The sequence below is a fragment of the Brassica napus genome, chromosome A9, assembly GCF_020379485.1.
Source record: "Brassica napus cultivar Da-Ae chromosome A9, Da-Ae, whole genome shotgun sequence".
Taxonomy (NCBI): domain Eukaryota; kingdom Viridiplantae; phylum Streptophyta; class Magnoliopsida; order Brassicales; family Brassicaceae; genus Brassica; species Brassica napus.
In genome coordinates, this window is record NC_063442.1 from 8280260 (window position 1) to 8304352 (window position 24093).

Here is a 24093-nt window from a genome sequence, read left to right on the forward strand (position 1 = left end):
AAGGAGCAGGTGGAAACCACTCTGGAGGTCGGTCACTAGCTTTGAAAATTCGGAACTTGGGATTCTTCTGGCCAACTATGAATACCGACTGCAAAGCATATGCCCGGCGATGCGACAAATGCCAACGACACGCTCCGAGTATCCACAGCCCAACCGAGCTACTGCGAACTTCCGCAGCCCCTTACCCATTTATGCGATGGGGGATGGATATCATCGGACCAATGCCGAATTCTCGCCAACGTCGCTTCGTCCTGGTATTGACCGACTACTTCACCAAATGGATTGAAGCAGAAGCCTTCTCGCAGGTTACAGAGAAGGAAGTTCGCGGTTTCGTTTGGAAGAACATTATCTGTCGCCACGGCCTGCCATACGAGATCGTGACGGATAACGGATCACAGTTTATGGCCGGAAATTTTAAAGATTTCTGCAACAAGTGGAACATCCGACTAAGCCCTTCAACGCCGAGGTACCCTCAAGGAAACGGACAAGCAGAATCCTCGAATAAGATTATCATCGACGGAATCAAGAAGCGCCTTGATCTCAAAAAGGGACATTGGGCCGACGAACTCAACGGCGTGCTCTGGTCGCATCAGACAACCCCCCGAGGAGCAACAAAATCTACTCCCTTCTCACTCGCTTACGGGATGGAGGCGATGGCTCCGGCCGAGGTTAATGTAACAAGTCTCCGCCGGTCCAAGATGCCTCAGCACGTCGAGCTTAACCAAGAGATGCTGCTAGATGCCCTCGATGGGCTAGAGGAGAAGCGCGACCAAGCCTTACTTCGGATCCAGAATTACCAAAACCAAATCGAGAGCTACTACAACAAGAAGGTCCGCTCACGTCCTCTCGAGCTCGGTGATCTGGTTATGAGAAAAGTCTTCGAGAACACCAAAGAACCCAACGCTGGAAAACTCGGCGCGAATTGGGAAGGACCATATAAGATCACTCGAGTCGTCAAATCAGGAGTATACCGACTCGAGACTTCCCGCGGAGAAGCAGTCCCACGAGCTTGGAACTCCATGCATCTTCGTCGTTTTTACTCATAAAACGAGTAACCTTTAAAAGCGAGAAAAATGATCTACATCACCTTTTTACTCGCGCCAAAAAAAAAAAAAAAAAAAAAAAAAAAAAAACCCGAGTAGATGCACCCTACGGTCACTCCTACTCGTCCAAGTAAATGACTACCAAGTCACTTTTACTTGGACAAAAACGAACTACGAAAGGCTTGATCCTCTTCGGAGGTACGTAGGCATCCCCTCTACGGGGTCCAGCCCCAACAACCCAAAACCAAAAAGAGTTTTCCTCATCTCGTTCCTCTAACGAGCAAACGATGCCAGCCCCTTAACTCGAAAGCGGCGCACGAGCACTCGCCCAAACTAATCGGACGTATCCTGATCAGATATCGAACGAAGGGAAAAACAGAGTCACCGATGATGTAAATCATTGACCAAATTCACGAGTGGAATTTCGGATCTTGTCACAAATCGAAGAATAATGAGTTGGCCGACCTAATTTCTCTCGATTACTGTGTCGCATCCAGATACCTTTCCCTCGGAAACTTATCTAAAATTCTTGTCTTAATTCTTTCCCGACTTATCGCAAAGAAAGAATAATGGGATTGAGTTAACGAGCAACGAGTTATTTCATAATCGACTAAGTTGTTAGCGGTCATCCGTAACATACTTAAAAGAGAAAATACTTAGTAATCATTCAAAGTTTTCAAAAGAGAAGGAAACCTTCCGAGTACTAAAACAACAACAGAGATGAGTTCAAAGGCTTCGAGGAGCCGAAACAAAAAGAAAATTTTACAACAAACGACAAAGGTTATTAATCAACCACGGGAGGATCCTTGTTGCCGCTGTCATCTCCCTCTCCGGGGCCCGAGACACGGCCAAATTTGGTTGGGGCTGGCGCAGTCGCATCCGCGGTAGGCATTTCCGTCGGAACATCATCACCTTTCTCCGGGTCCTCTGACGAGGAAGCAGATGAGCTGGCATTCTTCGATGCCTTAGCAGGATAATCCGTCAGCACGATAGTCGGCACGGCCCCGTCCTTGAGAACAACCGCTCCCGCTGATGCCTGCTTCGCAGGATCAATGTCTTGATCGGTGCGCTGGTTGGAATAGACGGCAGTTTGAGCGGGCTTCTCCATCGGATCTTCAGAACGAAGAGGAGTACGGAGAGCAATAGCGGCCTCCGAATCGATCAAATCAATATTCGACCCAAACGGGTCAAGCTGACGCCATATTTCTTCGATCGAAAACCGAGACTCCAACACTAGCGGAGAAAGGCAAAGATCTTCCGCCGGAATCTCCTTTACTTCCAAGCGCTCTACCTCTTCCTCGTAGTGCTTCTCTTGCCCGATGAAGAAATCGATAGTTTCCCGCGGGATTTCCACACCCGAGGCCTTGATCTGCTCGAGACATTTCCTCGTCCCGAAGGCTTGACTATGGAGACACCGAGCATCGTCGTATTTGTCCCTTTTGTCCTCGCGGAGGGAAATCTTGTGAAAACGTTTCTCGGCTTTAGCGATCATGGCAATCAGCACGCGAATCCTCTCGTGCGTGACCTCGTATTTACGAGATTTCCGAAGCCTGTCCATCTCCTCGGAATGCCTTAGCAATTCCGCAGCCATCTTTGCCTCTAGATCAGCCTTTTCCTTCCGCTGCTTATCCACCACGAGCTCAAGATTGTTCATTGACTCCTTGCACATCTGCAGCTCAGCTGCGTCAGATGTCCGCGTCTCGTCAAACGCCTTCCTGAGGGCTCTTTCCCAAGCAATGGCGTCTGCCTTTTCTCGCGTAGAAACCCGAAGAGCCTCCTCCGTTCTCTTCTTAGCCTCCTCGACCTCACGAATCTGTTCCCTGGCCCGTCTGAGAGATGAGTCGTACTTCTCGACCAAAACATTCCAATCACCATGGCTCTGATCAAAACACAACAAAGAAGACTCAGCTAAAATAACTTAAGGCTTAAAAAGAAGGGAACGAACAACCGCTTACCTTTACAGACGAGCAAGAGGCGTGCTCATACTCGTCTTTGAAGATGAGATCTCCCACCGAAGGGAGTTGATCAGGACCGCCTTTGACCAACCGCAACAAGCGGGCACAATCCTCCGGGTAACAAGCCAGCGGAAGCTCACGGTTAAATTCGAACCTAAACCCATCTGCCGGGGTTTCCTTAGGACGACCAGATACTCGGGTCTCAGATCCCTCCGTAACATGAGCAGGGGACTCATTCCTCAAGCGGTCCCTTTGTTCTACCGTAGTCTGTATTTCCCGCGGAACCTCGGTAGAACGCAGGTCACCGGTCAAGGCTCCACTGGACACCTCCTCGGTGACTCGACCCTCCCGTCTCCGTCGGCGGAGGGCGATGGTCTCATTCTCATCATCCTCCGAGGTCCCAACCTCAGGGATAGTTTCAGGAACTAGAGCCTGAAGTTTCTCTTCACAGACCGAGGATGAGCGGGGCAGAGCCAGTTCTTTCTTCTTCATCCTCTTCTTCTTGGGAACATCTTCAGTGGGCGGGTCCCCGGCTTTCCTTTTCTTCCCCCCTTTCTTAGAAGAACCATCCGCACCAGGATGTTCCGGCTCGGAGGAATCCTTCTGACCCCCGGCACTTTTCTTGCTCTTCTTCGAGCTTTTACCCTGCGAGGAGCCGCCAGTACGCGCCTGCTCAGTGGCAATTGGAGTCGCCTCTACAACCTCCAGCCCCGAAGGACCAACCCTGCTCTCAGAAGCGCCTCGCTTGGCACCTATCTTCCCGGCCACAATAAGACTAAGGTCCGGCAATTGCTTCATGGTTTTAGCTCGGTTGATCTCCTTCTGCTCAGCTCGCGTAAAGAGGGATAATCTCTTCGATGTTGATTGGTTAATATGAGGATGCGGGTCCGAGATCCAGCTTTCTGCAAGAAGAGAAATCCTTAATAGACATCGTTCATTTACTCGGAAACATAGAAAGGTAGTGGAAACTTACGGTTGGCAATCCGATCTACGGATCTTTTAATTCTCTCCCGAGTAAAATCCTCCCAGTGATCTTGCTTCTGCAACGCAACAATCCGAGCACTCTCCCTCCAATCCTCGGGGTACGTGGCGAGATTCGGGTGACCAACTACAAAAAAAAGAGAAGAAAGACACACGTTAGACGAGCACATGCTACAATCATCACGAAAGGCAGTGTGCAGTACCCATCTCCGCATTCCAAAGAACGCGATAACCAGACTTCGGAGGTTCCTCGAACGCTGACCTGTTCGACTTCACATAGAAGTACGAACGTTGCCAATCCGAGGTTTTGGTCGGGTACCCCGTGACCACGTTGTAGTTTGGGCGCATCCTCGTCGAGACGAGCCCATCGTCGGAAATTGAAACCGAGGTCAACTCTTCAAACGACCTCACACTCATCGATGTCCCCGCCTCGGCCGCAATCACCGATAGAACGACCATCAACCGGAGAGAACCGTTCATCAGCTGGCTCAAAGCGACTCCTCTGCGGAACGCATAAGCCGTGACGATTCGAGGAATTGGGAACCACAACTTCGTGTCGTTCCGGAAATACGACTCGTAAATACACTGATATCCCTTCGGAGGTGACCAAGGCCTCTGATCCCGCTTCGGAATAATGAACGATACCCCATGTGCGTTGAGATCTCAGAGGATAGCCTCCACCGACTCCACAGTGGACTTCGTCCTCTCGACGTTCGACCAGTCCTGTCCATCGACAACCGAAGGTCGAATTCTCCAAACCTCCAGTGGACTCTCCTCGGCAAAGATGTTTCCGGGATAGTAGCTGATCAGAACAGTCGAGATGTCGACCGCTTCTTGACCGTCGTCGTCACCCCGGAATTGTTCTCTTGCTTCCGAGATCAAAAGACGCTGCGCTAGATCCATATTCTCCGTATCCATCATTGCTTCGTGATGGATACTGTCAGGATTCTCAGCAGAATCCCGAGAAGATACCGCCCCCTTTCCTTTTTGTTCTCGCGTCAAACGATGAGACGACGACATCTCGGAAAATCGTAGATCTAAAAACAGAGATAAAGAGAGAGAAGGAGCGTAGAGAGAGAAAGTACCTTTAACGCTGCGGAGAAAAATGAAAAGGAGCGGAGAGGGGTGCGCTATTTATAGGGAGAGATAAGCGCTGGGATCAAGGCGTCATCATTACACCTAATAAGGCCTAAGTGGGCCTAAACCCAATTAGGCGCGTGGTCGACAGATGCGTCGATCCGTCTTCTCGACCGGTAAATGCTTATCTCACGATCACAACGCGTGATCGACAGATGCGTCGATTCATTTTCCCGATTAAGAAGCGTTGATTAAACGGATTGACTCCTCAACGATCCAGTCATTTGCTCGGATTGAACCCTTTGTCCTCCGAACAAAAGACACCAAATTCATCGAAGATCGACCGCTCGACCATCAATGAACTGGGGGGGACTTACTGTTGGGGATGGATTTAACCCATCCACAAAGCCCATCGAACAAAGGGCCCAATCCAGCAAACCGAGTCGACGTCGGCTCGGAAGCCGATTCTCGAGACTTCGACTTAGCCAGGGAATGCTGTTAGTCGAAGCAGAGAGCAAACGGAGCAGAACTGATCGACTAAGCGGCTCAGAGCGAGCATCTCCTAGTCAGGCCCGAAGGGCCGACAAGGCCCAATCGGTAAAAGGAGATTAGGTTAAGGTAATCGAACAGAGTATAAAAGGAGAGGAAAGCAAAGGAGAAAGGCATCGACACTTAGCTACACAAACTTAGCGGCAAGATTAGGGTTTATCATCCGTACAATCATCTCTCTGCTATTTGTACTTTTCCGGTTTAAGCTCTCACGAGCTCCGGCTTGCTTTTACTTTCTCCACCTTTGTAACATCATCTCGAAATCTAATAAACGCCTCTGTTCGACCCATTTTTAGTATTGTTTACTTCACCCGAGACCAAACTCACCTTAAACACTCCGCATTCCCTTCAGTGCTTCTGTTGCAACAGCAACAAATAGCGTCAGTTGGTTCATGTCCTCTCCTAGATCTGATCAAGAGGCTGCTCTCGACGGGTACCTCACTACGTTACCATTCCCTAGTGCTACTCTCCCGAAAGATTGTTACGTACGCTTTGAACACAAATAGTATTGATCTTTTTAACTTCTCCTCGTTTAATACATGGGATGTCTTGAGGGAAAGAGAAGATGTTAAAACTTTGATGGATGCAATTTGGTATAAAGGAAACACTCATAAGCATGCTTTCGCTATATGGGCTGTTAATCTTGATAGATTGCCTAAAAGATCATGTTTAGTCTCGTGGAGTATACAAATACCATCAATGGAAGCTGGAAAAGGTTAAGAGTCAGGTTAATGTTCCAGCCCATTTGATTGCGAAAAGTGTAATATTTAAGTTTTTCTCTCAATTATATGTAGCTCGTAGCTTTCCTCGTTGGTTTCCTCTTCTTTTTTTGGTTAAGGAGATTGGTCATATGCTGGCTGCTCTTTTGGTTTGGTCTTCGATTGTGGTTGATTCTTTTGTTTCACTGATGTATTGGTTGAATGGTTACATGATTGAATGAAAAGTAAAGGAACAATAACGCAAATCATTTTGAGCCTTGTATCAAGTATTACCGGACCGGTTCATATATAATTAATACAAAGGAAAGATTAAAAAAGCCCTCTGATATAATAAAATCGGGAGAAACGCTGGCACGTTCGTTGTTCATGAGGTTTCTTTCTATTTTTAGTCGTCTACTTCGGAGTCAAGAACGAAACTTGGGAATGCTAAAGTCACTTCCCTGCAATTCATTAAATGATGACGATAATAATTAGTTACGAGCATTTCCACATTAAAAGAATAATGTTAAACGTTAATGTTTTCAAGAGACTTTGGTATATATATTACTTGAGGTAGGGTAAAGTCATGTTTTTAAGGATTGAAGGATTCTTTGCGACGAGCTCTTTCCATTCTTCTTCATCAATTTTGCCATCTTTGTTCGTATCAACCTCAACCATTGTCTGTGTTATTAATCCAACAAACCCCAAAATTTATTTCACTCAACAACAGATATACAAGTTTTAAAAAAAATAAGAAGCCCAATAGATAACTCGAGGATATATAGGCACATGTAAACAGAACCTGTTCGACGATGGCTTCAATAGATTCTTCCGATAGTCCTAAGTCTGTTTCGCTAAGTAGTGCGCCCACCATTTTCTTCAACTATATATACACCAAAACATAACACATAAAATGTCTTCCAATCTTTTTTCTTTACGTGTAAGGATTTCATCATTCTATGCAACATATATTTATTTATTTTCTTAATTTACGAGTAGAGAGATCATTCTATTAGTACCTCATGGCGCTGGATGAAGCCGGTTCCATCAAGGTCATAAAGCTTGAACATAACTGCCATTTTACAACATTTATAGTATTAGTGGTTTGCTGAATCTCTTAAATACGAACACAACTCGTAATATTCATGATACGAACTAATGCATAAAGACACGTACATGAGGACTTTTCATGTTCCGGAGTGTGTGGATGGAAGATGCTTAGTGAACGAACGAATTCACCAAACTCAATCACACCGTTTCGTTTCCTATCAAACATATAAAACACCTGCAAAATTTTTTTGATCATTTTCTTGGGGTATCGTTAAACCAAAAACACTCATTTTGGTACGGTAAAACCGAACATATATGTACTAGTTAATGAGTGTGGTATCATGGAAATGGAAGTACGTACTCTGTCGGCAAATAGATTTTGCATACTGCTGTTTCTGAACAAAGCCAGAAGAAACTCTTCCTGCTTATAATTAAATAAGGTCATATCATATAATAGATGCATATTAACTTCCAAAATTAATTGATGCAATTTTGATATTAAATGTTTGATCCTTTTTCTTACACTTTTTCATGAAAAAATCCCACTATTAAATAAATGTTACCTTGTGGATAAGACCATCGTTGATAATGGATGTACTTAGCTTCTTGAATAAATTGTGTAAAGCTTCTATCTCATTCACCGTAACTGCATATGCTTATCAATTACGTAGAACTTCTATATATAGCTTCATAAAATGCATATTTTTTCTTAAAAAATTACCGCTCATACTCGTTATAACTAGACATGTGTGTCGTCTAGTGAAACTTCTTCTTCTTAGTTATCAATTTTATTTATTCAATTTAGGAGTTGTGAGTTCTTTTTCTTTCACTTACATGGAGTTTCAGATGCAAGAACCTGAGGGTCCTCATATCCGCGAGGATGCTTTGTTCGCTTCAAGGAAAAGCGTTTCACGAATGCCAACATTTTTCTAGAATTCGACCAATTTTGATTAAATATTACTAATTAACATCGATGCACCAACGACTAGAATAAATGGTAAGATAAAATAACATAGGACTAACCCTTTCTCAAAAAAATATTAATAATAATATGGTATTGCTAAAGTAACAAAAGGAAAAAAAAACTTAAGGTATCCAAATTTTAGTTTCTATCAGTGATCAGTGATTTGTCGGATTATATATCATGATAAACAACAAAAACATAAATGAAAGCAGAGACGAATGAATCTGGCTTTGAATCTGACCATTTTATGATTAGAAGTTAAATCAGGACAGCAAATCAAGAACATGAAACAGACTTGAAACCTTTTTTTTTTGTCAACGGACTTGAAACTAAAAGTAGTCAAACCTATCAAACTTTTGAGGGTTTTCACCAAAATGCCTTAATTTACTTTTGATATGACCACGTAGGACTCCAAGATCCAAAGAAAACCAAAAAGTACAAAGAAAAAAGACAGGCCTACAGAATCAAATCTATTTGTCAGGACAATCAAACGAAAATTTCAAAACCATATCGTACAGATCTATGTGTTATTTAACAAAAAGACCTGAAATAATCACGAGATATTCGATGTTTGTCAATAGAAGTCATGATACCTCTGGATGATCTTGTCTTTCAGTTCCTATTGGTTGGATTTAGATTTGCTGTTCTTCAAATTTTGGAGTTTGAGAAGACTTTCTGTTTTTTTTTTTTTTGGTATGCTAAAACGACGATGGAGTGCTTTTGTGATTGGTGGGGGAAAATAAGGTTTATTCTGTAGGTAAGATTGATTGTTGTTAATTTAATACTTCATTAAGTTCTAGAATAATTTAAAATTAAAAAGGTTGTGACGGTACGGTTTTTTGATTTGAATCATATTAGATTATACATAAACCTTTTTGACGTCGCTAATAAATAAACTTCAAGTACAATAAAGTGATACACATATAGTATATACTTTCTCATAAAGATGATTGGAGATCAACGAATTGATAATTACGCAAAACATTAGACACAACTAGGATAATCGCACATGATGTTGATTAAAGTTAGTATTTTTTAAAAGATTGCCGACCTTCGTTTATGCTCATTTGTTTTAAAAAACAAATTGTAAAACAGAGTGAATGAGTGGTCGGCATAATGGCTACCGAGAAAAGAGAGAGATTCTCATCAAATTAATTGTGCTAGCGCTTATGATTTATATTATGTCTAGTTTCTTGTTCTCTTTAGAATTTTGTGAGAGATTTGCGAGTACCAAAATGGTGGAGTTCGACTCTCCCAAAATAGTCTTTACTGTATAAAACGGATGATACTTTGCTTTTTGCTTACCGAGAAATGAGGATGGTAATATATTTTGCATGATCCATGAATTTAACCTAGCTTTGAAGGAAAACTGTTGTGGTGAATAGTACAAATTCCGAACTATTTTCTAGCTTAGGTTTTACGCGGCAAATATCATAGGCTTAGTTCACTTTTGTAAATCATACTAGAAATACTCATTATGTGTAGACAAGTCTTTCAACTGCAAAACAATTACTATTGTTGGGGTACACAAAAGATTCACTCAGGCTATGAGATTGGAGAATCCTTGGATCCTGGCTACACCAAGGTCGGTCTGTCCTAGTGCCCCCGTAGTTTACCCGAGAATGATAGTTAGTAATTTTAGTAGAAGTGATCCAAAAGAATGGTATGTAGAAATTCTTGAAAAGTTTTTTGTTGTAGAAAATTTACCGCTGATTTGAAGCTCGACCCGAACCAATCATCAAGATACTTTTTGTATGAGCTTTATAAAAGTGGTCAATATACCTTTAAATTTGGATATTGGATCATACTGGGTCGCTAGAAGTATCATGAATCACGAAACTGAAGTTATATACTCGGTGTCCAATATCACTAGACTCCAAGCCTATGCTTGGAAAATTAAGGGTACTCGGAAGATGCACACTATTTATATGGAAGCTAGTAACATGATATATAGCTATTACAAGAAAGCTTGCACTTTATCATATGCAATGTGAAATCAATATCAAGATGTGGAGAATCCGATGAATCAATCATGCAACATTTTTAGTGCCCACCAGCTTTACAAGCCTTTGTTTTAGCTGCCACACCTTCCAGTCTGAGAATCCGATGAATCAATTATGCAACATTTTTAGTGCCCACCAGCTTTACAAGCCTTTGTTTTAGCTGCCACACCTTCCAGTCTTATCTGTCGGATAATTTTGTATCTTTCAAAAGTTTGAAACAATAAACTATTCAGAAGAATTGATAGAAATCTACTAAAAAAACATATATGCATAAAGAGAATATTATCCTCATTTCTCAATAAATATTAACAATTTCTACAGCGACACAATCATCAGATATTATTAGTACTCAAATCATATGCTTAGAGAACATACGTTTGATTTGATCAAAAAAAAAAAAAAAAAAAAAAGAGAACATATGTTTGGTGGATAGCTCTTGGATTTCTACATCGTAATTTAGTGGGTGTGAATAGGTTTGGAAAGACACGTTTGGAAATTATAGTATCTCTATGTTTCTTTTGGGCTGAGACATGTTGACATGAGTGTGGGTTAGATCATTATAATATATATATATATATATATATATATATATATATATGGTGCTAGAAATTTGTTTTTGCAAAGGCACATAATATCATGCATGCTTCTCAAATTTTGCATTAGAGTTTCTTTCACTCTGTAACACATGAAAACAGAGCATTTCACAAGAAGAAAAAAAGATACACAAAACACATAATCAAATAAAGATAGATTTACTTTTATAAGTTTGTTGGAAAGAAACAGAGAAAAAAAGAAAGAATCTAACTTTGGTCACATACAAAGACATAATGTTGATGGTCTCATTTTAGTTGTACTTCCTCTTCTTGATCTTGAAGGAAGAAGATCGGATAACGTCATCATCGGCAATGAGAACGGACTCGAGGGGAGTGATGGATTCAGGTTTGGTGAAATAAGTGAAAAGAAGGTAGATGCCATCCAAGTAAGTGTTAGTCTCTCCAGCTTTGTTCTTCTTTCGGATGCTGTAAGCCAATGGAATCACTCCTCTGTTGAATACTTCCACATACATTCCACCCCCAGCCACAAGCAACTTCCATAACAAAACAAAACAAAACAAAAACAGCAATATATCAAACAAACTGGATATTTAAAGAATGGAATAGAGTGTTAAATGTAAATGCACCTATCTTGTGCATAGATATATCAGGACTTGAAGAATTCATAGATCCTAACCCTTTAACTACAATATTTCGAACTCCGGATTGCAAGAAAGAAACATTGAACCGTTTAAACTAACTCTACATGTAATATTCACCATTCTCTAGAAGATTTTTGGTTCGTAATCAAAAGTGCATAGATAGCAAATTTCAAACCATCACTTACCTATACTATCAAAAGAAAGTCTCCACATTGGATTCAGAAAATTGATTATACCAACTGATCAAACAATCTTTGAATCCAGCAAAGGCTCCTTCTATCTCTAACATCCCACTAATTATCAGACATAAATTCCAACATTTTTTTGTTTGGTTTACCTCTTCGTACTTCTGGGTGAGACCAAGGCGCTCATCTTCAGACATGTCGGGTCTCAAGACGGCCATAGTTTCGTACTGTCGGAGACCAGGAGGGCACTGAGGCTCGGGTTTGTCCTCAAGGGCAGTAGAGACGGAAGGAGAAGTGGGGTCATCGTCGGAGCCGAATCCACCTTCAAAGAAAGTGCCTGAGAAATCAAGAGCTTGAGATTTCACCACGAGTGGTCCAGAGTTGTCTCTCTTCTTCTTCTGCGAGGCCAAAGGTTTGGACTTGGAAACGAATGGCCTGAGGGAACGGGAGAAAGAGAGGAGTGGCTGCGACGAGACATTAGGAAGAGAGTGAGGGCAAACAGGAGCATTCAATAGACACAGCGAAGACGACACCATTGTTGTTGTTATATGAGATGAGAGCTTGTCAGAGAAAGCAAAAGAGTCGATGGAGGTAATTGGATAAGAGATGAAGATGATGATTCAGTGTGTACACGTTAGTCGGAATTGCTAATGTAAACCGTGGGCCTTTTTAAATCGACTCGGCCCGTTAAAGGCCTATATTTATAAAGCCATATTATAACTGTGCGCTGTCCCCGTCTCTCTCTCTCTCTGGATATCTCTTTCTTCGCAATCAAGCCAGTTCGGGAAAAGAAAACGAAGAAAGCTCTCTAATGGATCCGCAGCTCACAGAAGTATCGCAGCAGTTGGAGAGATTCAAGGCGGCGTTTGTGAGGAAAGATTACAATACCTGCAGTGACCTACTGTCTCGGCTTAAGGTACTATGCACTACTCTTCGTAACCTTACTTTGATTCGTTGGTTTCCACTTTGCATATTTTGTCTCTGAGGGATTCAGATCTAGGAGAGATTCGTCTTTTTTGAAACAGCTAAATTTAGATTAGCAATGTGTAGGGAGGATCTTATAGTGCTGGATTGAGAATTTTCAGATGTTGTGTTTCAGGTTCTTCTGACGAAATTCACAAGTCTTCCTCCGTTGTTTGAGAACACTCCAAACGCTGCTCAGGAGCTCGCTATTGCTAGTACGTTTCTCTGTTCTGCTGCATAGATTTATTTGAATTTGATCAATTTGGTAAAACTTTATAGGGGACATTTACGAGCACGCTGTTGTTCTGAGCGTTAAAACTGAGGATCAAGATGCTTTTGAGAGAGATTTCTTCCAGCTCAAACCCTACTATGTCGATGCTAGGAACCGTCTTCCACCATCTCCACAGGAGAATCTTATCCTTGGTCTCAACCTCCTCAGGCTGCTTGTGCAAAACAGAATTGCTGAATTCCACACCGAACTCGAGCTGCTCTCCTCTGCTACTCTGGAGAATCCTTGCATCAAGCATGCCGTTGAGCTTGAGCAGTCCTTCATGGAAGGTGCCTATAACCGTGTCCTCAGTGCTAGACAGACCGCACCTGATGCGACCTACGTTTATTTCATGGACCTCTTGGCAAAGACCATTAGGTATAGTCCGTCCTTCTCTGAGTTATTAGTTCAGTCTCATCTAGCGTGTTATACTCATCCTTTTTCATCGTTATCAGAGATGAGATAGCTGGATGCAGCGAGAAAGCTTATGATTATGTCTCTATCAGCGATGCCCGGCAGATGTTGCTCTTCTCTTCTGATCAAGAACTCTTGACCTATGTCAATGAGGTAATATTTTGGAATCTTTTTTTATTCTTTCATGAACCCTTTGATGTGATTAGTTTTAATATTCAATCTTATAGGAGCACCCGGAGTGGGAAGTGAAGGACGGGTTTGTTGTGTTCCAGAAAGCCAAAGAAACTGCACCTTGCAAAGAGATTCCGTCTCTTCAGCTCATCAACCAGACTCTAAGCTACGCCAGAGAGCTTGAGCGTATCGTGTAAGATGGACTTTTACTCATTACTCGTCTCTTCCATTTTATTGTTAAGAAAAGAGCTTCAGGTCATAAAACTTTGTTATCAATGTAATGACTGATTTGAAGAGACTCAATACATGTATTTGGTTAATTGGTTTTGGCAAATCATTTGCCGCAAATGAGGTTCTTCGTTCGTACGTTGTTATATTATGTTTTCCAGTGTGCGCTTTGGTTCTTCTCCTCTTTTTGATGTTTTATTTTTTTTGTAAACTTGCTGTCCCCGAAGTATAAACTAGGCTTAGACATTGGAATATCGGCTTGTAGTGAAATTTTTTAGTTCAGTATCTCTTTGTTTGTATGGTTCCTTTTTATTGGATAAAAAGTAGGAGAGATTTGTAGATCCTGTAACGTACACAACTTCAAACAAATGAGTTTCTTTGTTGTTTCTCGGAACATGGCTTCTATGTTAGTTTCCTTAGAAGTGGAGTTTTTTTTCCGTTCTTTTTGACTAAACAGAAGTGGAGTTTGTGTTTAACTTTCCAAGATATCTCTTTATCATCAATAAATATATTAGGGAAATCTTCTCTACTGAAAAACAAGTATAATAGCAAAATAACCTTAATTTGGTTATTTTTTTAACTAGGTTTTTTCATAACTAGGTTTACAATTTTTACAATTCACTTTTAACATAAAATTAACTAGGTTTTTTCCTACATCAAATGCAGTATTAAATTTTAACTTAAATTATATTTTATAATATTTTTTTTGATAATATTTTTATACATATTTATGATATAATTTGGTTATTTTTTTAATTTAAGTTGTTTTTCAAATTTTTTACTTTTGGTTATTGTATATCCAATTTATTTTTATGTTGAGTTAAATGTTAATTTATGAGTTTTTTATTAGGTTTGTTAATATTGTTTTTTTTATTACAATTTCTGTTAAAAATATTAGTTCGTTAATATGATATTATTTTTATTTTAAATTGGCATTATGAAAGTTTTTATTTGATTTTTAAATTATATATTATTTTCTTATTTACTTTTAGTATAACTGACCAAACGAATTGATTAATTCGCGGATATTTATAAGAACTTCGGATGTCCCCATAATGAAACAAATTATAAACATAGACATTCGTTTGAAATGGAGCAAAAATCACGAATACTGCAAAAAATTTGGATATCTACTCCATATCCATGCCTATCCGTCACTATAATGGTGAGAAACTGCTGGAACACTAACTTACCATAATGGCTCTGTTTGTTGCTATCTATTGAAGTCCACACTGAAGGCCTAACGCCCACTTATGATCTATTAAAAAGTTTCAATAGTTCATGTGTTAAAGTTTCTAGACTGATATAAATACGTTTTTAGATGTTCTTTGGTTGTAACATTGGGTGCACAGTTGCAGCCACACAACAAACCTTTTTATGATATCAATTAAACTTGTTTGTTAAAGACAACTTAAAAGTTTTATCTCCTCTCTTTACCACCAAAGACAATTAAGGACATATTTATATCACTCTAGAAACCCTAACATTTGAACTATTGAGATTTTTTAATGGTTCATAAGTGTACCTTCAGTGTGGTCTTTAGTTTTACCATTTATTTACAATGACACGTCATTGAAATATTTATTGAATTTATATTAGTATGTTTGTCTTTTTCCTAATTTAAATTATAGATTTCCTTAATCGAATCTTACCAAAATAGATTTTTCAATAGATTTCTAATATATTTTGTATTAACGTATTAAATGTTTTCCGATAAAAATTAGTAATTTATAAGAAAGTAAGAAACACATATCATAATCAATTTATATAATATATAAATAAAATAAAAAATAATCTATTCATAAATTATTGGTACAATGTTTTCATATACATAAGTCCAATTAGTTATATGAAAACATTATACCAATAATTTATCAAACACTATAATATAATAAATGATTAAAATAACAAAAATATAATTATTTAAATTAATAAATATTTTTTTATGTTTTAAAATGTTATACTAACAATTAGTTAATACATTTTAATTTAAAAATATATATTATACCATTTAATACAAAAAAATTAAAGTAAGAACAAATATTCAGACGGTCACATGTCAAACTCTAGGAATAAAAATAACAGCCGGAATAACTTTTTAACAAGTTTATTTTAGTAGAAATTATGATTCCAAGTTTTTAAAAATTTATTTTATTTATTTTAAAGGGTGCTAAATTTTTGGAATTAGAAAAATTTCGGACCCAACCTTATACTGTTTTAGTATGAATAATTTAAATTTATATCATAATATTTTATTAAAATTTTAATTTTACTTTTTGTTATAAGTGCATAGTTTACTTTTTAATCTAAATTTATGAATATAATGTGCAAATTTATTTTGTGATATACATTTTTTTGTGAAATTGTTTAAAATATATACCACAAAGCTTTATGGTGTAAAAGCAAACAAATATATGACTTTAAAAATTATAAAATTATCTGCAAAAATAGTAGAAGAAATAAAGGAAGAAAAAGACCATATATGTTGACTATAACATTATTTTGTTCAAAAAAACCATAAACATGGTTAATGTTAAAAATATTTACCGTTAATGATGTAGAAAAAAAATTTTATGTATATAAAAATGAAAACAAACATCTGCGCGGATCAAGGTTCCAGTCCGCATTAAAAATCCAACTTAAAAAAAAAAGAATTTGTACTCCGTATACAAAAATAAACACCGGATTTAGGTAACTGGTATACACCAAACTTTCATCTTAGACTCAGTTGTGATTCGCTTGCTTCTGGTTTTTGTCTTGCTGCACATTAAGGATCAGTCTCTTCAAAAGTCCAGCGTAACTGTCGTCTTCAAGAAAAACCCATTACTAGACCTTTGTTCTTAAACAATGTCAGATTTTCAGTTTCAGCTACTTCTCCAACAGTTGTCCTGATTTAGTCCTTCAAGTCAAACACCTTGGGCTACATATGTATATACAACCCTGATTTTATGCATGCTTAGGAACATGATTCATCATAACTCACTTGACTTTCTTTATCTTATCTTCTTAGAAAATCTGATGTTCACTTGCAATCATCTATTAATTAATCAATCATAAAAGATACTTCAACAAATTGGTTTAAAAAAAGATTGTTTTCAGTTTTGGAGGTTGAATCTGACTAGGAATTTTACTTGGATACGTTTCATTTCAATCCATAGCTCATGAATCTCGTGGATATATTTGATCAATGAAACTCGTGCGTACTTTTTTTTAACTTAAGTGTGATTAACGCATACTATTATTATATGGAAAAGCAAGATACTATCTTGTGTTAAGACGACACACTATTAAAAGTCTCAAAATGTTATATTTAAACCATATTTTTTTAAAAAACTTTGTAGGATATATAGCCCGCTAAAGTTACAAGTGTAATACTTTTTAATATTAAACCGCAAAAATTGCAGCTTGCAAGAATGTTCATGTAAAAAACAAATAAATTACAAGAACATTCATTCGATCGAGTTGAATTCTCTACTTGCGAATATCTTTCTATTGAAGTATGCTATTCAATACCAGAATGATCTATATTCACCTATCAAAAAGGCTATTGTTATCAAGTGGGCAACTAAGAAAGCAACCATGTTTTCCTACATAATTTCGTTTAAACTACAAGAAATTGACTAAAAATTCCTTCTGATTTAATATTAAATATACCGAGTTCCAAAAATATTTTTTGTCACTAGATTCTTAGAAAGGAGTATGTCTACAAAAGACAGATTCAGCTAGCCACTCACTAAAATATCAGACTGTATGCTATGGACCATTCAAAGCTTGATTATATCATTATATGTATTGTTCTCTAAAAGGCTACCAATAAAACTAATTAGTACGTGATTGGTTGCTAACAACATAAATATATTGATAGCAATAATGGCATGCCATATAGAAAATAGGACATGACCAACTCTCTATCTTTTTTTTTTGAACACATTTTTTTTTCTTGAACACAACCAACTCTCTATCTCTGTTGGCATTTAATTTGGTAATCCAATATCACAAACCCTCTGTTCAAAACTACGCTAGGCGTTAGTCGGACGCTCGGACCGGGCCTAGCGCTTAATAGAAAAATCGGGGAGTACGCGGAGATTTATCGCCGATTTGTTTTTACCTTATGTTTTATATTATGTATGTACAATACAAAAAGTGCGTGTAGTCTGGTGGTTATGTTAAGTTTGAGGGCCTTCCCCATCTGGTTTCGACTCCCATTGGATTCAATTTTGCTTATTTTTTGATCTTTTTTAAATGAATGGCATTTATGTAATTAACTCATCGTCTTCTTCAATCTTTTTTTAGGGTTTCACGGTTTCTGAAACAGATTTTTGCGGCCGCAATCAGTTTTTTTTGCATAATCTTTCAATTCTTTGGGTTTTAAATGTAATTTTCACTTTAAACTTGTGAATCTATCATATAGAAACCGATTTTTGAGTTCAGATTAACAAAAAAAACTAAAAATTTGTACCACTCCGCCTAATCTTCCGCCTACCACCCAATCGCTATGTTCACAAGCCGCCGACCGTTTAATCGCCGGAAAGTCGCCCGCGGCGGCCGCGTTTTAGAACACGGCACAAACCTAACCCGTTTTAACACATAAAGCAAAGATTCCAACTTTGTCAATGTCATCAGATTCCAAAGGTGGAGGAGTCTCTTTTCTTAATTCCATTTAATCAAAAAGTTTATTGTATATTCAACATCTCTCACCCAACGACCCCCTTTTAATGCTAATATAGTGCGGGATCCTTAGAAACAGACAAGGCCTCCCAAGGTGGAGGAGTTTATATATTATTCACACCATTTCATCTCATTTAGTTTATCTTAACGTCCCTTCTACCCTTTACTTTTATTATATTCATATCCTACAAATTGTTGATTAATAATTGATTCTTAGAAGTTGGACCATATTGTTTCAGTTTTATTTTTATTTTTTAATTGAATTTGGATCGATAAATTTTTCAAGAAAAGACCAATCATTGAAAATATTTATGATAGATTCACAAACAACAACAATATCTTTTTGGGGTGAGTAAATAAAACTTTCAGGTTAGCACATTTTAATACGTCTATCATAACTAATTTATTTTTGCAACTTTTTCTACAGAGGAGATGCAAATAATCTGAGACATTTGGGTTCCATTTCTCTGCAAAGTAATATTCCGACATGATTCTCACTTGAAAATAACTGAAGTTAATCTTCATATTGAGTTTATATCTATGAGGCAGTTGTTTAATTAATACGAATTAGATGGATCATTCTAGACCTGCAAATAAGACATGCACATGTATTTTTTGAGTTGGAAAATATTATAAAATAATTGTATACTTTATAAATAAAATTTAGTGGAATTGTTAGTGGGTAGTAGTTGGATTTGCGTTAGAATACTTTTTGATGATTTTCATAATCAAGCTTGAAGATCTCCTTCTCATCCATTGATGGATTTGGATCCTCCAAGAACAAAGAGGTCAATTAGCTTACTCTATTGTGTCATTCTCCAAAATCCCCACCGTATCTTTTGCATAAACCACTTACAATTTACTAGCAAAAATAACTACGTGGCAATTTAATTAAAGGTGGAATTTAAGAATATTCTCAACATATCAATTAATTATGTGTTTGATGAGGAATTGTGATGTGTTAAGATCATATAAATATTTTATATCTGTGATTAAAGAAATGATCATCAAGTTTTTGTTATATTCCGTCGTTTACTGGTAGCATTCCTAACATGAATAACTATTGTGTTTGCAGATTAGTGACACAAGTATTAATTGTTACATAGTGAGATTTTGAAGAAGGAAATATATACAAAAGCTCTAATTTATATTCCATGTATTATTGGAGTGTTATAAATTTTTCAGTTATTGCTACACATGAAACGTATAAATCGCTTCTCAATATATACTACCTTATTAAAACAAAAACATTATATAGAAGTAATCTTATCCATACGTGTGATTTATGATTTGTTACTCAAATTTTAAATACTTTTAGACATTTCATTAATACTAATTTACTAATTATTTACATATTAAATATTTTAATAGAATACATCATCACACAATATTTTTTTTGTCATTGAATAATTTTATTAGTTTTAAATATTTCATATTTAGTCGAACAAAATCTTATAGATTTTTATTTATTTTTTAGATAACTAAATAAATTTGTAATTATTATTAAAATATACCTAAATATAAAATTAATTTAGTCCTAAATTAAAAATAAAAATAATTTTTTTTAAAAAGAAAAATCTGAAAAATAAATAAATATTTATCAGCATAAACATAAAAATCAAACCGATTAACAAATATAAACAAAAATAAAAATTAAATTAAATTACATTCTTTATAAAAATTAATTTCACATTTTAAAATCGTGAGTGAAAATCTAGTATATATACTTCAAAATCTGCCACTATTCATAATCTATATACATGTTATCAATCGGCTAAGTTTTTTTTTCATTTTCACAACCGATTCTCGTAGCCGTATGAAGAAGGGAAACAAGAATCAATTTTGTCTCCTGAGATTTAAGATTTTTATTTAGAAATGCAAAGAATGCATCAAGCTTACAAGTTTATACATCTTGTAATAAAAAGAGTAGACATTGTTGAGAAAGTTTTATCTTAATTATAAGATCATTTCTATATAAAAATGAAAGATAGTGAGAATGATAGATAGGGTCGAGGTCGAGGAGGAAACCATACTATGGTAAACTAATATTTCATACGTTTTCAAAATGAGTAATAAATCCTATAAACGTACGTGATTGTCTAGTACTTCTTAGGTCCACTAGCATAAAACCTGCACTTTTATATGTAGAGTATGATTAGGTAAGAGATAGAGACTTTGAACGTATTTTTGTCACCTCATATAGATTATAGAAATGTGTATGTTAAAGAGGAAGGGGACCATACATGAAATCGAAAAAAAGATTCGGAGGATAATACCATTAGAAAGTTGGACATCGTATTGATAAATAGTGTTACCCAAAAACATGGCACTATCTATGCATGGTTTCCACTTTGTATATTACATTACAGTGGTTTATATATGTAAAAATTTGGAAGATTATAGTTTGTAAACACCCAGTATCAAAGTATAATGTTTGCTCCGTGACTCATCATCCTCTAGTCAATTAGAGTTGGCTAACCAAACATTTATTTTAATCACATTCTCATTCCGTTTATCATTTGTTTTGGTGCCAATCAATTTCCCTTTTACGTTATTGATTTTTTACTTCTTTTGAAGAAAAAAATTTGTTTATTGATCAGAAATTTAATTCAAAATAAAGAATACATAGGGTAATGTTGTCTCCCTTCACCGCATATGTCCTGCTATGTTCCTCCAACACGTAGCACTATAAATAGTAACCCCAAACACACTCAAAATACTCAACTGCTCTCTATACCAGAAACAGAACCAAAACTAATAGACACAGAGAGAGAAAGAAAGAAAAAATGATTGAGACGGTTAAGCACCTGGTTGGCTCCGGTGGCCCAAGCGGATTCGGATCAAGATCCACCGCCGAACATGTCACTGTTAATTGTGATCTCCGATCTCTAACAGCAATCATCACTGGAGCGACGTCGGGGATAGGAGCGGAGACGGCGCGTGTTCTGGCAAAGCGTGGAGCGAGGCTTGTGATTCCGGCTAGGAGTCTCAAAACCGCCGAGGAGACAAAGTCACGTATCCTCTCTGAGTTTCCTTATGCGGAGATCATCGTCATGCATCTCGATCTCAGCTCCCTCGCCTCCGTTCGTCGCTTCGTCGCCGATTTCGAATCTCTTCATCTCCCTCTCAACATCCTCATGTAAACAAACATTCTTCTTGATCACCCCCAAGAATCATACATATATATATTTATATATATGATAATTAATCAATGTCCGGGATAATATTACAGCAACAATGCGGGAAAATACGCGCACAAGCACGCCATCTCTGAGGACGGCGTGGAGATGACATTCGCCACTAATTATCTCGGTAATTATTTATTTTAAAAATTAATCAATCATTCCTTCATTTTATATGGCCCGTCTAATTAATTGTGATTAGGTGACTATACATAAATAAATTAATCCATGTGGTTTTGCTCTGGACGCGCAGGCCATTTTCTGCTCACTAAACTGCTGTTAAAGAATATGATTGAAACGGCGGCGCAAACTGGCGTTCAAGGCCGCATCGTCAACGTTACATCGGTGATCCACAGCTGGTTCTCTGGCGATATGTTGCAATATCTCGCCGATATCTCCCGAAACAATAGGTACATTAATTAAACTATATATATTCCATTTTACCAAAAAAAAAAAAAACTATATATATTCCAATCATTTAATCATCTTTTTGCGAATGATTTAATGTTATAGTATTATTAATTAAAAGGTGATATGCGACGACAAAATATAAACGCCGTCGTCCTCTTCACTTTCTTTTTACTATTTAATTTGCTTCCACATAATAATAGTACTAAATTATTTAAATGCTTTGACCTGCGTTTTGTAGAAGCTACGACGCGACCCGTGCGTACGCGCTCTCCAAGCTCGCCAACGTTCTCCACACTATAGAGCTCTCCCGGATTCTACATGTAAGTAATTAAACATATCTAGCCTTTTTCATTTTTCCATCTTTGTTCATAAATTAATAGATAATTCTACTAATCACTGTATAGAAAATGGATGCTAATGTAACGGCAAACTGTGTTCATCCTGGAATCGTGAGAACACGTCTCACACGTGACCGAGAAGGTCTCATCACTGATTTAGTCTTTTTCTTGACCTCCAAGCTATTGAAGTCTGTTCCTAAGGTACCTAATTAAGTTGATCATTTTATATTACCTACACATAGTAAATCTTACGGAAACTGATCCGGCCTATTAATTATTATATATAGGCAGCAGCAACGACTTGCTACGTGGCAACTAGCCCCAGATTGAGGAACGTTTGCGGCAAGTACTTCTCGGACTGCAACGAAGCTCGGACATCTAAATTGGGATCGTGCGGTGTTAAAGCTCAGAGACTATGGACTGCTTCTGAGTTGCTGGTTTCTCCAGCTTCCTGTACTCCCCATCTTTACCGAACATTTAAATGCTCTTTAACCAACGATGCTATGTGTAAATCCCAAGCCCTGTAATAAGATCTATATATATGTAGGTTTACTAGGTGTATACATAGTATTAGTTAGATGAATCGGCGGATGTTCCTTTGTTTGTGTACAAGCCTGCGTCTGTAATATATATGTGGTTTCATGTAAATATAATAGTATATACTTGTAGGGTTTTGTAAAATCTAGCTATGTCTTTGTTATGTGATTCTTATCTATGTACCATCAATCTAGCACAAGTATTATATAAACATTCTGAGATTTTCTACTCTTGCTTTTCCAAAATTGTTGATCTCTTCTGTTTTGACGATTGCATGAAGTATATATGTGTTGAGAATGAATTAAACCAAGAAAATTTACATTGGTTAAGGGCAGTACAACAACCTACTTGCATTAGAAAAAAATCTATTCTGTCTGGAAATAAGGAAAATTCTACCTAAACAAAAAAAAAATATTTCCAGGATAAATTAATAAATATCTTTTAATATCAAATATGACTAATATAATACTAGTAATATTTCACAATCTTAAGCGATATCACCATACACTACTGTAAGAACTAAACCCGGCCATCAAAATTTTAATGTGAATAGAGTAGATTAGAGTAGGTTGACGAAAAGGATGGAAAATGATCTCTTTGAATAGATTTTTAAAATAATGTCTTCAAATTGGACTAATATTATTGTCAAAGAACACAACAAAAAACAATGCAGTTCGAAGAAAGTATTTTAAGTCTCAAGTGAGTAAATCAAAAAGCATGTACGAAGCTATGGTCTTGGCTCGTTTTTTATACTGCTCAAATCGGACAACTATTTTTCACATCTTGGGTGCACGTGATGTGCCTGCTCCGGAAATTTTGGCATGTTATATAACCGACTGATAGCAAGGTGACTGAGTCTTGGTTGTTATCCGTAGACCTCAGAGTTCGCTATCTCGATCTATAAGGTATAACCCTTTGGACCGGAATAGCTGGATCATATTTTTACTAGTACTAACTTAGCATGTTTCAAATGGTTCTTTTATGAGCTGGATCTATATATTTAATCATACTCCAACAGTTACCCCAGTCCATTAAATGATATGTGGTATTCTTTAATAGACGGACATACCTGAAGGCGTGACTCTTTGATCTCGTTCATCAGATTGGAAATGATTATCCCTAAAGATCGACGGTGCAGAAGCAAGTCATCTAAACATCACTTTCCGCGATAATTTTTTTGAATAACTCGAAACCATCACGATCATAACAGTAT

The 24093-nt window shown here is 37.4% G+C and overlaps 4 protein-coding genes across 6 annotated transcripts; 2 read left to right on the plus strand and 2 right to left on the minus strand.

The window, feature by feature from the left end:
- Window positions 1-6517: 6517 nt before the first annotated feature.
- Window positions 6518-9250, minus strand: LOC106365317 (calcineurin B-like protein 8). Of its 2 annotated transcripts, XM_013804764.3 has the most exons (9): window positions 8911-9248; window positions 8188-8282; window positions 7917-7999; window positions 7715-7774; window positions 7480-7588; window positions 7323-7375; window positions 7106-7186; window positions 6872-6984; window positions 6518-6764 (listed from the first exon to the last, which is right to left on the minus strand). In XM_013804764.3, exons 2-9 carry the CDS (start codon window positions 8276-8278, stop codon window positions 6710-6712), a joined length of 645 nt encoding a protein of 214 aa, XP_013660218.2. In that variant the 5' UTR covers window positions 8279-8282; window positions 8911-9248; the 3' UTR covers window positions 6518-6709. The 2 variants fall into 2 exon arrangements, with proteins under 2 accessions (XP_013660218.2, XP_022567153.2); XM_022711432.2 differs by having other exon boundaries at window positions 8188-9250.
- Window positions 9251-11053: 1803 nt separating this feature from the next.
- LOC125577818 (30S ribosomal protein S6 alpha, chloroplastic-like) lies at window positions 11054-12319 on the minus strand. The gene is made up of 2 exons (XM_048739725.1): window positions 11853-12319; window positions 11054-11407 (listed from the first exon to the last, which is right to left on the minus strand). The coding sequence occupies exons 1-2, from the start codon at window positions 12234-12236 to the stop codon at window positions 11165-11167; spliced, it is 627 nt and encodes a 208-aa protein (XP_048595682.1). The 5' UTR covers window positions 12237-12319; the 3' UTR covers window positions 11054-11164.
- A 122-nt stretch (window positions 12320-12441) lies between these two features.
- Window positions 12442-13890, plus strand: LOC106368977 (26S proteasome non-ATPase regulatory subunit 8 homolog A-like). The gene is made up of 5 exons (XM_013809067.3): window positions 12442-12616; window positions 12800-12878; window positions 12943-13309; window positions 13387-13498; window positions 13573-13890. Exons 1-5 carry the CDS (start codon window positions 12512-12514, stop codon window positions 13711-13713), a joined length of 804 nt encoding a protein of 267 aa, XP_013664521.2. The 5' UTR covers window positions 12442-12511; the 3' UTR covers window positions 13714-13890.
- A 7213-nt stretch (window positions 13891-21103) lies between these two features.
- Window positions 21104-22991, plus strand: LOC106365318 (short-chain dehydrogenase TIC 32 B, chloroplastic-like). 2 transcript variants are annotated; one of them, XM_048739729.1, is made up of 6 exons: window positions 21104-21551; window positions 21645-21724; window positions 21848-22004; window positions 22247-22325; window positions 22410-22544; window positions 22631-22991. In XM_048739729.1, exons 1-6 carry the CDS (start codon window positions 21199-21201, stop codon window positions 22868-22870), a joined length of 1044 nt encoding a protein of 347 aa, XP_048595686.1. In that variant the 5' UTR covers window positions 21104-21198; the 3' UTR covers window positions 22871-22991. The 2 variants fall into 2 exon arrangements, with proteins under 2 accessions (XP_048595686.1, XP_048595685.1); XM_048739728.1 differs by having other exon boundaries at window positions 21111-21551; window positions 22244-22325.
- The last annotated feature ends 1102 nt before the right edge of the window (window positions 22992-24093 follow it).